Raw genomic sequence first — 13,777 nt, 5'->3', positions numbered from 1 at the left:
TTCAAGACGTAACCTAATCCAGTGGAATATAGCTTCAATGCTAATCTGAATAGAACAGAATAATAAAATGGAATAAAAAAAAATTTAAATGAAATAAAATGTGGTGTCTTCATATTCAGCTACAAAATCACACACACACACACACGCACACGAAGCTAGATCCTGTTGTAAAGGTGGCTAATCAGGCTTTTTAACTATGTATAATACAACACCAGTTTGCTTCATTAAAACGGAGATATAATCGACCAAACACAAATTTCTGCCAAGTTTAAATGGTCAAGTTCTATTAGCTATAATTTATTGCATCCAAAAACTGTAAATGTGGTTTGGACAGCTTAAAATTACACGTAAAGAAGGCACACTAACTAATAAACATTAATGCAGCTACAAGTCTCAGACAACTGAACAACATGGATGTGCATGGGCAGCAATATAATGCAGTTTTGAGCAATGTGAGCTTCAGCCATACTGCTGATGGTTTTATTAACTTAATATTAGGTGAATTCACCTTTTAAGATGTAAAATCAAGGCAAAAACATTTTTAAAATGCTTCAATTTCCTCTGTTGGCTACTCTCAGAATAATTTATCACCACCCACATAGCAATGGGGGAAAACAGAAACATTTCAGAAAAATTCTCATCAATCACAGTGGTTTATTGTCCTCTATATAGTATAAAGTATGCAACTTGTTTGGGGGTCTTTGAGATGGTAAAGCTATGGGAATCCCCCAAAGCTTCTGCATAAAAAAAAATGTTGGAGGCGCATAGGGTTAATTTTCAGTCCCCCCTCCTACCACCACCACTACCACCTACATCTTCAATTTGAAAACCGCCTCTCTACCGGGAGAGGAAGGCTCTTTTTCGGTCAGATGGCGTGCTGCTGTCCGCCCCCGTCATTCTCCAGCCCACACAGACAGCAAAAAGGCAGCCAGCAACCAATACGCTGCGCCGGAGGAGGACTTCTGCCAATGATTTCAGACGAGAAGCGATACGCAAAAGGGGATTTACTACGGCAGACCGCGCCGTGAAAGCCGTCGGCGAGAGGTAAGAGAAACGAATAGGTTAATAACTGCGAGCAGGGTATCACCAGGGTAACATCTGGCTCGTGAGTAGTCCCTTCAAGTAGAGGGCTTTATGTTGAGTAGAGGCAGTGCTCCAAGTGCTGTCTAAATGTGTCTGTATCTTTGTCAGTCTTACTCCGTGAGAACCGACCCGTGAAATAACTGAGACTCGTTTGCCTAATTACCGGTTTCTTCTCTTCACATCTGTTTAACTGACCTCGACAAGGTAAGGAAAACGTGCATATACTTATCCGTTTAATCAACAAAAATAAATATGGTGACTTTTTTCGGTCTTTTGCTAATAATATTTAGCTGTTTTAATTTATTCTTCAATATTTTAAAACTAGTCATTTAGGTGTGGACAAAACAGCAAAGTTTATTTAAATAATTAACCTGTACAGAATTTCTCCACCTCCAGGTTCATGTGTTTCCTTTCTCCTGCCTAAACTTTCCACTGCTGTGTGCCATGTCCCTGCCACGCACACTTGGTGAATTGCAACTCTATCGGGTGCTGCAGAGGGCCAACCTGCTGGCCTATTATGAAACCTTTATCCAGCAGGGTGGTGACGATGTGCAGCAGCTCTGTGAGGCTGCAGAGGAGGAGTTTCTTGAAATTATGGCACTAGTTGGCATGGCCACCAAGCCACTGCATGTGCGTAGGCTGCAAAAGGCTCTCCGAGACTGGGCGGCGAACCCTGCCCTTTTCAGCCAGCCTGTCGCTAATGTTCCTCTCGGAGGTATCCCCTTATTCAAAGTTGATGGGACTGGGACAAGTGGATCAGCTGGTGGGCCCAGGAAATCCGTGAGTAATGGTCAGCCAGGTTCCCCCTGTGAAAGAGACGATCGGATGTGTCTTACTCCAATGCACAGTGGGAGTCCGAGAAGTCCCTGCTCCCAGGCCTCTCCACAGCCACCAGATACACACTGCAGGGAAAAACTTTCACCCATGGACCCTCACTGGCTCAGCCCAGAGCCTGATGGGAATGGTGCTTTGGTTTCTGCATCTGGAGTAGAAGAAGAGCCACCCAGCCCACCTCTCTCATCAGCATGTCCTCCTGGTCCATCCTCATCACCAATCCCCTCTGTTTCCTTTGCCCCAGCTGCTCTGTCAGCCTGGCCTGGAGGACAATTGGACAGGGAGACGGCAAGGGCAGTAGTTGAGAGTGTGGAAAGGCTCTTCAGAACCCTTCCCAGATCAGATCCTGCGGAGATAAAGACTCTGCTGAGGATGAACAAGAAGATGGCAAAGACTGTGGGGCACATCTTCCGGATGGAGTCTCAGGATGCAAACAAGGAAGAAGAGATCCGGAAATACAGCCTCATTTATGGACGCTTTGACTCGAAGAGGAGAGAAGGCAAGCAGCTAACACATCATGAGGTAAAAGCATGAAAGGAAAAAGCTGAGAAGAAGTTTAAGAATTTATCACATCTAGCTTCAGATCTTCACTGACCTGTTGTTAAAAGCTATAAACCAGATGGCAGCTTTCATCTTAAATTGCCATATTAATCATTATAAACCTGGATCTTATTTTCATTATGTTAATCCCTCCTTCATTCAGTGTTTTCTTCTCCCCAGTTGATCATCAATGAAGCTGCTGCACAGTTCTGCATGCGGGACAATGCTCTTTTGCTGCGACGGGTGGAGCTCTTCTCTCTGGCTCGACAGGTGGCCAGAAAATGTGCCTACACCTCCACACTTAAGCATGCAAGGTAAGGGCGTTGGCTGAAGCGTGTGAAGCATGATCCACTGAACAGCAATCCATGACCAACATGCAGTACCTCACACCTGCTGTGTACTATCACTGCTTAAAAAAAATCAAGCTTTTTAAACTGATGGAGGCATGCAGGTCCAGATTTAATTTCAGTTAGAGCATCACACACAAGCAAGGCATCGCATTAAGACAGAAGTCAAATAAGTCAAATAGTTAATATGAGTCATTGGCCCTCCGGTTGATAAATAAACATGGTATAGATAGCACAGAGTATTAACTTCCAACCTCTGTATTCATAGTCAAATTATGCAGCCACACAGGGAAACACAAATAATATCGCTGCAGATATTTTCTTGTATTTTCATATCATACTTAAGCAAAATCGGCATCAGTGAGCCAGTGTGCATTATATCTTTATATTTTTTATTAATGAACAGGGACAAGACTTAATGTTGGACATTTTCACATAAAAATGCAGGATTATAGCCAGAGGCTTGGCAGGCAGATGGACGTAAAAATAGTAAGATACAATAACATCATACATGGACAATAACATATAATTACAGCACATGGTTGCTTAATTAAATGTATCTTATTAAATACTATAATATATTACTAATAATAAAACTAAATATTATCATGAGTATACTGTCAAACAGTATATTCCAGACTTAGCAAAAGTTTATTTATGGTTATTCTGGATTACTTTTACTTTTAATGGTGTTAAATTCATTCATTATCACACAAGTACATCAGTGTTAGAGCCACACTGACAAGTACAGTTTTACACATATATTTATTTTTAATTTTAAGAATAAAGACTAGCACATAAACATGATGTGGTAATAATAAGTCTTACATGTATTTTTGATATATATGAGGTCTAATGTTGGATTTAGGTGTAAAGTCTAGTAAGAGTTGTATTCATTGACTTCTCTTTTATACTAGTACATTGTTTTGATTTTACAACTTGAGCTCGTTTTCGCTCAAGATCCATTCACCACTTCCGTTTTTCTAACTTTCACCCTCATTTTTTTTCCTCTTGTAGGACAAATGCAGATGACAGCAGTTTGTCTCAGAAGAGAGCAAGACATGAGGTGAGTCCTCACAGCAGCTGCTGCTGGCCGAGCTACGGCCGCTTAATTTGAAGTGGTTCATCAGTGTGCATGTACGATGTGGTTTAGGTGATTGTGCCTGAGAGTGTGTCATCACTCCTCGGAGCGGAAGGATCCGAGAGCTCAACGCAGAGAGCAGATGATGACAGCTTGTCTGCAGAAAGCTTTGACAGTGTGTCACATGGTAATGCTATCTGTGTTTGTGTATATATATTTATAAGTATGTATATATAGAGAGAGGCACAGACAGGCGTGAACTCAGTTTAAACTCAGATCTGTTTGCTCTATCAGACACCGGCTCACAGTGCAACCAGTCTCTGTCCCCTCGTCCTCACACCGACACCTCCAACCCTGCCAGCTGGAGTCGCCATCTCATACAGCAAGCTCTAATGGACGAAGGGTTGCGACTGGCTCGGATGGTGTCACATGATCGAGCTGGAAAGTTCAGCCTAAGCTCAGAAGGAACTCACTCTACAGGTGACTTTTCAAATACTGACTTTCCTGTATGGTGTGCTTGATTATGGACTTGTGCATCATGTCTTGTTTATGTTGAAGTTATTAGGAATAGTTTGACATGTTGGGAAATTTTGCTTATTTGCTTTCTCACAAAGAGTTAGATTAACACACACTATGACACTATAACACTATGAAGGTAAGCTTAGCTCTATGACTGGGAAAACAGGCAAGCCCTCCTCTGCTACATAACTTCAAATTCATTCATATTTAATGGAAGAAGATGAGCGTGGAATTCATCTTTTCATCTGACAGAAGACAAATAAATGTTGTTCCCAATACGTCAAACCACTGCTTGAAGTTGGAGGTGGACAGCATATTAAAAAGTGATGAAAATGATGCCAGGGTTGAATTGGAAAATGACAGGCAGAGACTCCCTAACCTCTCTGAACAATGAATATTTCATAGCTCTACAGTTTGAACCCTTGTGAGTCACAATCTCTCTGAGGTGACGCCTCCCACCATGCGCAGCTGAACTTCACCAGACTGTAAATTAGAGAGGATAGGAGCTACAAGGGGAAACAGAAGGAGGCGTTGTGGAAGAGTGTGAGAGAAGGGGGGGAGGGGGGTGTTACACTGTTTTAGCACTTCTTTAATACCCTGTTACTTTTCTTATGGATTAGAGCTTCTCAAAAAAAAAAAAAAAAAGAGAAAAAGAAAAAGAAAGTAAACGATCTGGGCAAGTTGGTGGTTATGGGCTGTGATGGCCAGCTGAAGAGATAAAGCGAAGGAGAAAGAAGCCAGCAAAGACAGGAGGAGGCGGGGAGGGCGGGGAGGGGAGGAGGGATAGGAAGTACTCTGTGGGCGACAGAATCGGACCCCCCACCCCTCCTCACCAGTGACTGACGTCAGAGTGTGTTTGGCGCGTGGGCTGAAGGGCGGGATGGATGGGGCGTGGGGGCGATGGAGTGGGAGGTAATTGGAGGGGCGTTGCATTGACTCACCAAGCGACAGTGTACAAAAATAAAACCTGTGGGCAGGGAAATGGCACAGTGTTTTTATACATCTTCTCCTTCTACAAAAAGAACTGCGGAAAAAAACAAAAAAAAAAGACATATGTTTCATCTCTGGCGTCGATCTCCTTCGTTTTGTCATGCTTTTGTTTCCTTATCTCTCCCTCATCTAAGCTTCCCTCCTGTTTTACTCATTAATCAGAACTTTTTCCCACTTCCTTTAACATCACTGTTTTACGTCTCTTTCATTGTCACACTTATATATATATATATATATATATATATATATATATATATATATATATATATATACGAACACTGCATGGAGATAGATTAAAAGTCAATAAATGAATACCTTAGGCACAACAAAATAAACTGTGTAATATAGTCTTCAAAATGTAGAAATAATTGTAAAATGTTTAGCTTGTTAGGAACATTTTGCTACCTAATTAAGTACATTGGTGCAACTGTCTAAATACAAATGCTCATCAACTTTTGTTGTTTGTTGGATGTATTTTCCGTCCCTGTTTCATCACCGTGTTATCACCAGCATGCCATTCAACTCTGCAACAGTGAAAAAATTCTGTTGTTCACCAGCTTGGGCTGGTCATGTAAATCATGATGACCTCACTCCATGTGGGAGAGTTTCCTGCTGAATTCCCCAAACTAAAACACTAGCTGCATCTTAATTACCATGCCTCTGAACTGGTTTTTATCGGTAGTATGATTCACTGTGTGCTGTTAAATTGCTTTCACAGACTCAAACAAACTAGCTGTATCAGTGTGGTTCATGTGCATTTTTTTACTGGTTCTCTTGCTAGTATTTCCTCTCTAAGTGACTCCCAATTTCTTTTCTTTTTTTTCAGTTCTCATCTTAAATTTTACATCTCTCCACAGAGCATGACAGTAAAATGGAGCAACAGAGCTCAACAACAGCGTGCAGGAGCAGTAGCCCTTGTGTCACCAAAGATCCAACCACCATCTCCAACCACAGAGGGAAATGAAACCCTCTGCGGTTATCAGGGAATTTGTGTCCAGGCCGAGAGTGAACTGCCATTTTTATATACAGGTTACGTGTAAATCAAGTAAATGTGAGAATTTACCAGCAGCTGATATCATAAACCTGCCATGACTTATTAACCCCTCAGTTGTGAGCGAGGATCCAAATATTTGGTTTTTATATTTAGTAGAGAGGAAATAGAAAGTGACTGATACAATCAGGAAAAAGACGAGTTATGTTCCTGTGAGCGTTGCGGTGTGTTGGAGGTTTCACCTGCTTCAGATGAAGCCGGCTCAACACAGCAGGGGGCACTGCAACTTTGGAAACCGACTCGCTGAAGTTCCTCCACTCTGTGCAATATGCTGCACTTGAGTAGAGGAAAAACGTTTTATTACTTCTTTCAGCAAGTTACAACATCATTCTCTGAAGCTTCTTATCCTCAGGAAATAAAATGGATGTTCTGTTTTCAGTGTGGTACAGAATAATTCTGACATGATTTATGTTTATGTAGTCCGAAAAAAAAATTTTTTTTAGCATGTGTTGATCTAGATGTCTGAGCGCATGTGTATAAACACCACCATCAGGTCAGATATACTTTGCTGCATCACAAACAGATGTGAGCAGGCTGAGGTGTTGGAGATATGAAAATAATGATGTTCATCATCCACCTTCTCCAGTCTTTCTGCTGCACAAATAACTCGTGAAATGTTATTTATAGATGTTTTAGGCTTCTAATTAGAGGCTTGTCACTATCCTTAATTTTGTGAAAATGTACTAATTTTTAAAGCTGAGTTGCTCAAAGTAAGAACACTTAAGGGTCGAACATGGACAGTGTTGGAGGGTCCTACGGTAGACGGATGCTGACTGACTTAGGCTTTCCTTCCATCTAGATTTTAATGTGTGCTAAAGGCACTATAGTAGCTACAGTAGAGTCTTTTAAAAAGATGCATATAAAACTGCATGGGAAGATTCTAAATTTTAAGAGGTGTTTAAAAATTTAGCCTTGTCATTTTCAGACATGTGTTAATTGCTGCAGATTTTTGTCCGGACTTTCTCTGGTGTTCTGGGAACTTACAGTATGATGGTGTAATGTTTCTGTAGTCTTAGATTATTAAGGTGACTTTTATGTAAATTTTAAAACAGTTGAGATGTAAGCTGTAGTAGAGTGGCTCATTTTCTTTATAGGCTTTAGAAAAGCTTCTGCAGAAGTTTAAAGAAAGAAACCTGGTGCTTTACTTTTAATATATCAGTTCCTTAAGGTTTTATCAACCTATTTGGCCCCAAAATGAAGTCTGAAAATGTAATCAGTCAGTTCATGTCGATAGAAATGTTACAGTTTTTGTATACTAATCACAAAGTATGTCAGTGAGGTAGCTTGTTGTGCATCAGTTACACTTGCCTGTTTCTTGAGCATTACTAACCTCCTCAGTTTATTATGTTGCAAATCAGATTATTTATTTTGTTACATCTTAATAAATGTTATTTTACTGATTTAAAAGCGCACTGCATTGTTTTCCACAGAGTGATTCTTTTCTTTCTTGGCAGCTCTGATGCGTGGCTGAGGCTTGAAGCTGCGTCATGCAGGTCACACACAGCCAGCAACACCTCTGCTGTGCTTCTGTTTGCTGCTCTGACGCTTCAAGTGTGGAGCCTCGACGCTGCCATGACTCACCAGTACCGGTGATGTCATCAGCCTCATTCACACAGACGCTAGAGAGCAGGAAGACACACAAACCAGACCTTAACCAGACCAGATAAAATTAGCTTTACTATTTTAGAGGGATAAATAATCCCAAGTTGATTTAATTGCAGTGGTTTTTTGAGTAATAGTAAATGTTTTCAAATATTAGAGCTCTTGTTTTATGGTGAAATTTTGGGCACAGACATTTATGCTTCCCAGATAGTGATTTGTTAAAAAATTACGTGTTTATCAAGAGCCATCTTTTTGTTAAATTATATGTTAACCTAACACATAAACAAAGCCAAAGCTGTATTTTTGTTCTGATGATATCCAAGTTAGTATTCTTTACTGAACAAGAGAGGAAGTCAGTTTGGCAGCAGATCACAGGAGCCGGCATCAGCGCCGCAAAATAAGGAGTTAAAACTTTGAGTCTATTCTTAGCACTTGTCCGAAACAGAGTTGAGTATCACACAGCTGACAGCAAACAGCAGAAGGACTGTAAATGAGGAAAATAGGATGTCATACTTTGATTTAAAGTCTGTATCCTGATTTGGATGTTCCTAATGAGTCTGTAGATGTTATTGCATACAAATATTCATTGAGACAAGTTTTAGAAAGTAATTTGAAAAGGATTGTAATTTTTTTTTTAAACCAGAAAAGGACAAAATGCCCTAATGTCTTTCCAAATAAATCAAAATCCCAAATTGCCAGGATCTAAATACCATATGTGATACACGGGAGAGATTTTTTTTCCTTTCACCAAACAAGCTTGAACAGTTCCTGGAATTTACATCTAAAACCAAGATAATTTAATTAGAGGTGAAATATTCATCATGTCATGATGTCTGAAGGCATTTCAACCTATTTTAACAACACTGGCTTTGCTGTTGATTAGGTAGGATCACATCAAGTGAAGATTTATCTGTCTTGTTTTTTATTAGCCGTTTCTGAACATTAACTCACACACTCCATACCTCATACCATAAATCATACAAATACATAAAGCATTAACAAAACGACTTATATGTAATTTCCTTTTTCTTTCTCTTAATAGTCCAAGCACAACAATCAAATTCAGACTTTCAGGTAGAAAAATCTAGCATTTTTTGACAAAATATCACAATGTTTAATTGAGTTAATACCACAAAACTTATATTCTTGTGAACATAGAAGCAAGAGCATTTATTTATTTATTAGGCAGAGGTTTTTCTTCACATCTGAGTTGGATCACAATCAGTGTGTATGAAGGACAGCTGCTCCCATGTTGGAAACTTACAGTCATGATGCATGCTATCATGGCTGAGCCAACCATGGTACAAGTAGCAGTTTAAAAATACTTAAATGAAATCTGGTCATGCATACATCCACCCATGACTGAAAAGATGAAGTCTCACTAAAAACTGGTAAAGCAAAGCTGGATGTTCCCTACCAAAGATGTGATTCAGACCCATCTGTTATGAATAAATAAAATGATGGCTACAGACGAGCACTGTACTTGTGACTAAATATTTCTCAAGTGAACAGCTACTAAAAGAAAAACTTTCATATCTAGCTAAAACATCATCATCATCATCATCATCGCCGCAAAGGTCATAAAGTCAAATGGAAAGAAGAATTTGTTTAAGTGACATGGGTGTGTAGATGCCGAAGGAACTCTCCTCCTGTGGTTGTGTCTCCAGGAAAAACCGCATGGCAGAACTCACACACGTGAGACTGCAGAGCCACGTCTGACAGCAGTGCTCCACCAGAACAGCTGAGGAGGTCGCCGGTCAGAGAGGTGCCGTCAGTCACAGGCATCTGACAGAAACACAGAGAGGAAGAAGTTTGAAAAGAGCTCAGCAAGAACCAGGGGCACTAACCTTTGTTCAGGACACTCACCCTTACATTAAACAAAGTCCTGTCCTCACCAGGACGATTTTGCCCTGGAGTTTTTGATTTGCAGGAAGAGCCTCCGTGGTGCTTCGAGGACTCTAAAGTTAACATGAATGGATCTATTTTCTCTGCCTTCAGATCTTGCCATCTCTGAAAAGGCTCATCCACGCTGAGCTTTGACATATTTTCAGCAAGGAGACAAGAAGCAGTCGCCCCATTTTTGGATAGGTGATCAGCATCACACGTTTTGTACAGACACACAGGCATTTCATTGGTGCACTGGACAGGGATAGAAATCATTTCATTCCCTTCTCCATTAGGAACAGAAGCACCTGCAGACAAATAATTGTGTGTTTAGAATATAGTGACGGACACATTGTTTAAGAAGAGTCAGAACTAAATGCAGACCGTGCTGTTTCTGCAGGGCTGTTGTGAGTTGATGGAGCAGAGCTGCCTGTCTCAGACAAAGTGACCTTAGACGTATAAACTCCTGGTACAGTTCAGCATATGCTTCCTCCATCTCACCAACTCAGGGATCTCCTGCTAGACAAAATCAGAGGGGGTATAAAAATAAAAACATGAAGATAGCATTGGTGGCAATTTAGGAACAAGTCTTTGCTGTGGTGATGTATGTAAGTTATCTGGTGTTGTCTAACTAAAATAAGATGTGATAAGATGTGCAGGTTATCTATGTCATGTGCTCCAATAAAAATCCTGTTTTTTTTATATTGAGTACACATGTTTTTAAAGTGGTATGGATTTGAAAAGCATTTGCACTTGAAGGTTTTTTTTCTTACATGGTGAGACATGGTAATTTTCTATCTTTACTTCTAAAACACACAAACCATGCATGTTCCCATGCATGTTACTGACCTGTTCCCACTTAGCCTAGCTCTGCACAACTTTTCCAGCCCTTTTTTCTTGCTGTATTTCTATGTACAAAAAGAAATAGCTTAAATTATTAGCAACACATGTTCTCTCTTGTTTTTTTTGTACATCTGCATGGTGATGTGGTGGTTTGCACTATTTCCTCACAGATGAAAAGCTCCATTGGGGCCTTTCAGTGTGGACTTTGTATGTTTGTACCCCTTGAATCTGTGCACGTACACCAGCTTCCTTCTATAGTCCTTAAACATGCATGTTAAGTTGGTGAATTGACGTTTACAACTTCAGGAGTGAGGGTTGGTGGTTGTTTGATTCGACTGTTATGGACTGTACAGAGTTCACAGCTGGTTGGTATGAGCTGCAATGACCCCACATTGCAATAACCTAGTGTAAAAAAAAAATTAATGTGTGCTTCTTTTTAGGTGTATTATATAGTTATTTGGAGCTGGTGTTGTATTTACCAGCCTGACAATTATATTACATGTCAACAGGAAAAACATTTTTCAGATGCATAAGGAAATAAGCATTGATTGGGGCCCTTGTTGTTGCTTCTATTTTTATACAATCAAAATGCAGGCAAAAAAATATGGAGGAAAGACTGAAGGTGCACTATGCCACTAGTGTGCCTGGACTTTTTTTTAAACTAACATATAAAAAGTTACCATTAATTAAACAATTGTAATGGTGAACTGGATTCTTTTTTTCTGGCTTTCTAAAAGTGCACTTTTTTTAAACATTTATTACAGTTATTACAATTCCTATGCTGCCCTGTTCCTCCTCAATACTTTAGAACTCCAGACAAAGAGGGCATTTAGTTTAGACAGCACAAGACTGTATTCAGAACTGCTAAACTTCAGGAAGTAACTCAAAAGAGGGAAGTGAAACCTCTTTAGTATAAAAAGAGACGACACCATCTCTCACTTAGGCTCAGTCTGCAAATGAGTATTTTGTATTGACTGAAAGGATTGACAAATGTCCATTTTTTATTAAATGAGAAAGTGCACAGCCTCAGTCCAAGCTCAGAAAGATAAACTATTCTTTAAGTTTCACAATTTAGACTGATGCAACACGTAGAAAAATGTAAATAAAACAGGTTTTCCAGTTATGTAAAAAAGTCCATCCAAGATTTGTTCAGTTGTGGTGGTGTCCTGAAGGAATTACTGCCTGTAGGATGTTTTAAAAATTTATTTATTTATTTTATTATTTTTTGTTTGTTTGTTTTGTGACTTCTGCTGACAATTAAAGCCATGGACCCACATTTTAACCCTGTTTTTAATGGTTCATTTTGAAAAGCTAAAGCTGTCATTGTCTAACAGTGTAGTTCCCCCCTGATTGCAAGGAGTTTTTCATATTACTACATTATTTTATCTTAGTTTCTAATTTAAGGATAAAATGACCAGGGCTAAGTTCTACAAAGTAAACATGACTGTCAACACTGCTCTGAAAGTTTGCTCAGTTTCTGTAAAGAATGCGGAACTAAAATTCATTTTGCTTTCTGTCTCTTTCTCAACACCAGCATTTAATAACATGAAAATTACTAAATTATGATTAAAAGTAATGTTTACTCACGAGTACAGTGACCGATCATTCCCAACAGGAAGAGCACACACGGACGACCGGACTGAAGGAAAAGATCCGCTTTTTTTTCTCTCTCGCGCTCTTCAATGACGTCAGCCTACCTGAACTAGAACCTGAACGAGCCTGCGTCTAAAACCTGTAAACCTGCCATGACAGCGCCTACTGATTTTTACGCGGAAAGAGGGAGTTATAATTCTGTGAACAGAGGTTCACATTTAAAGTTTTTGCTAACTATATTGAAAAAAAAAAAAAAAACTCTTTTCCATGATAGTTGGCCGTCACTAAGCAGCAGCTGAATAACTCCCACTGTCTTTGAACAGGACGTTCACTTACTGCTCCTTGAAGAAACCTAATGCTGAACATTTTGTACAGTTCTCCAACATTTTAGTGGTTTTCAAATTTGGTATATGACTCAAAGTGCTTTAATTCTGGTTAATCCCATGATTACATCTCTGGAAGTTCATGCCCACAAGGGGGCTATAGTCTTCAAGTTAGCACGTTGAAATGGGATTTATGGCTCTTTGAAGGGAGCTGGATTTTGAGGACCTGTTCCTTTCAAAGAGCCACTCAAAAGACTGAAATGCTCTTAAGTTAGAATTTAATCAGTGGTAACTCATTTTTATCAAGGAAATAATCACTGGCAGCTGTTATAAGGTGTGTCTTAAGTCAATGATTATTGCTATTGTTGAATGTGTATTGTTTGCTTTTATGTTTTGACATATTTGTGCTTCATACCACGTACTTGGTGATAAATAAAATAAATTCTCATTGGACATTCTTCAGTCAAATTGGCTGGTGTTTTCAGTGTAACACTTCTAAAAGGTAAGGCTTTGACAGTGAGATCACTCTTTTTTATTTTCCCTCACAAATATATTTTACTGCTAAATTTTCTACAAAAGAACATTTTATTAATACAAAAAAACTAACAATGATAATAATATAAAATAAAGAAACAATATGTACATACAGTACCACTAAAAAGTTTGGACACCCCTTCCCATTAAATATAATGGGAAAGTGTATCCAAACTTTTGAATTGATTATACAAGATTTCTTAAAAAGACAGAAAAAAAAAAAACTGGAAAGAACTCACAGTATTTGTTTCTGAAAAATACTTTCTGTCCAAAAATCCCATTCACATGAATGGACATCAGACTCCCATGATGGTACACGCATGCCACATGAACAAAACATGGATAATTCGTATTTAAAAAAAAGAATAGCTCACAAATGCGACTCTGTTCTCATCATTTATTTAAAAGAGCCATTCAAATAAATCAGTTCTTTCATGGACGTCGTATCTCTATCAGCAGGTAGTTTTGCAGAGTCCGGTGCAACGTGCACACTGCAGAGACACACAGACCATCAGGATGCATTTCATGTCATGCAATAAAGTTAGTTTCTAAG

At 39.3% G+C, this 13,777-nt stretch overlaps 2 protein-coding genes across 7 annotated transcripts; one reads left to right on the top strand and one right to left on the bottom strand.

Moving 5' to 3' along the window:
- The first annotated feature begins 218 nt into the window (after positions 1-218).
- On the top strand, positions 219-7,845 carry nab2 (NGFI-A binding protein 2 (EGR1 binding protein 2)). Its single transcript, XM_041979709.1, has 8 exons — positions 219-1,044; positions 1,192-1,287; positions 1,480-2,439; positions 2,638-2,771; positions 3,822-3,870; positions 3,958-4,072; positions 4,180-4,365; positions 6,252-7,845. Exons 3-8 carry the CDS (start codon positions 1,528-1,530, stop codon positions 6,356-6,358), a joined length of 1,503 nt encoding a protein of 500 aa, XP_041835643.1. The 5' UTR covers positions 219-1,044; positions 1,192-1,287; positions 1,480-1,527; the 3' UTR covers positions 6,359-7,845.
- Positions 7,846-8,686: 841 nt separating this feature from the next.
- On the bottom strand, positions 8,687-12,609 carry zgc:113184 (uncharacterized protein LOC553745 homolog). Of its 6 annotated transcripts, none has more exons than XM_041978163.1 (5): positions 12,362-12,607; positions 10,781-10,839; positions 10,316-10,450; positions 9,914-10,239; positions 8,689-9,832 (listed from the first exon to the last, which is right to left on the bottom strand). In XM_041978163.1, the coding sequence occupies exons 3-5, from the start codon at positions 10,425-10,427 to the stop codon at positions 9,656-9,658; spliced, it is 615 nt and encodes a 204-aa protein (XP_041834097.1). In that variant the 5' UTR covers positions 10,428-10,450; positions 10,781-10,839; positions 12,362-12,607; the 3' UTR covers positions 8,689-9,655. The 6 variants fall into 6 exon arrangements, 5 of the variants coding, with proteins under 5 accessions (XP_041834105.1, XP_041834097.1, XP_041834094.1 ...); XM_041978160.1 differs by having other exon boundaries at positions 10,316-10,447; positions 12,362-12,606; XR_006009348.1 differs by lacking the exon at positions 10,781-10,839 and having other exon boundaries at positions 8,691-9,131; positions 9,186-9,832; positions 10,316-10,447; positions 12,362-12,603.
- Between the last annotated feature and the right edge of the window lie 1,168 nt (positions 12,610-13,777).

This window comes from Melanotaenia boesemani, chromosome 3, assembly GCF_017639745.1.
Source record: "Melanotaenia boesemani isolate fMelBoe1 chromosome 3, fMelBoe1.pri, whole genome shotgun sequence".
Lineage (NCBI taxonomy): Eukaryota > Metazoa > Chordata > Actinopteri > Atheriniformes > Melanotaeniidae > Melanotaenia > Melanotaenia boesemani.
Note: the sequence above shows the minus strand (reverse complement) of the source record. Positions and strands in the feature narration are given on the sequence as shown.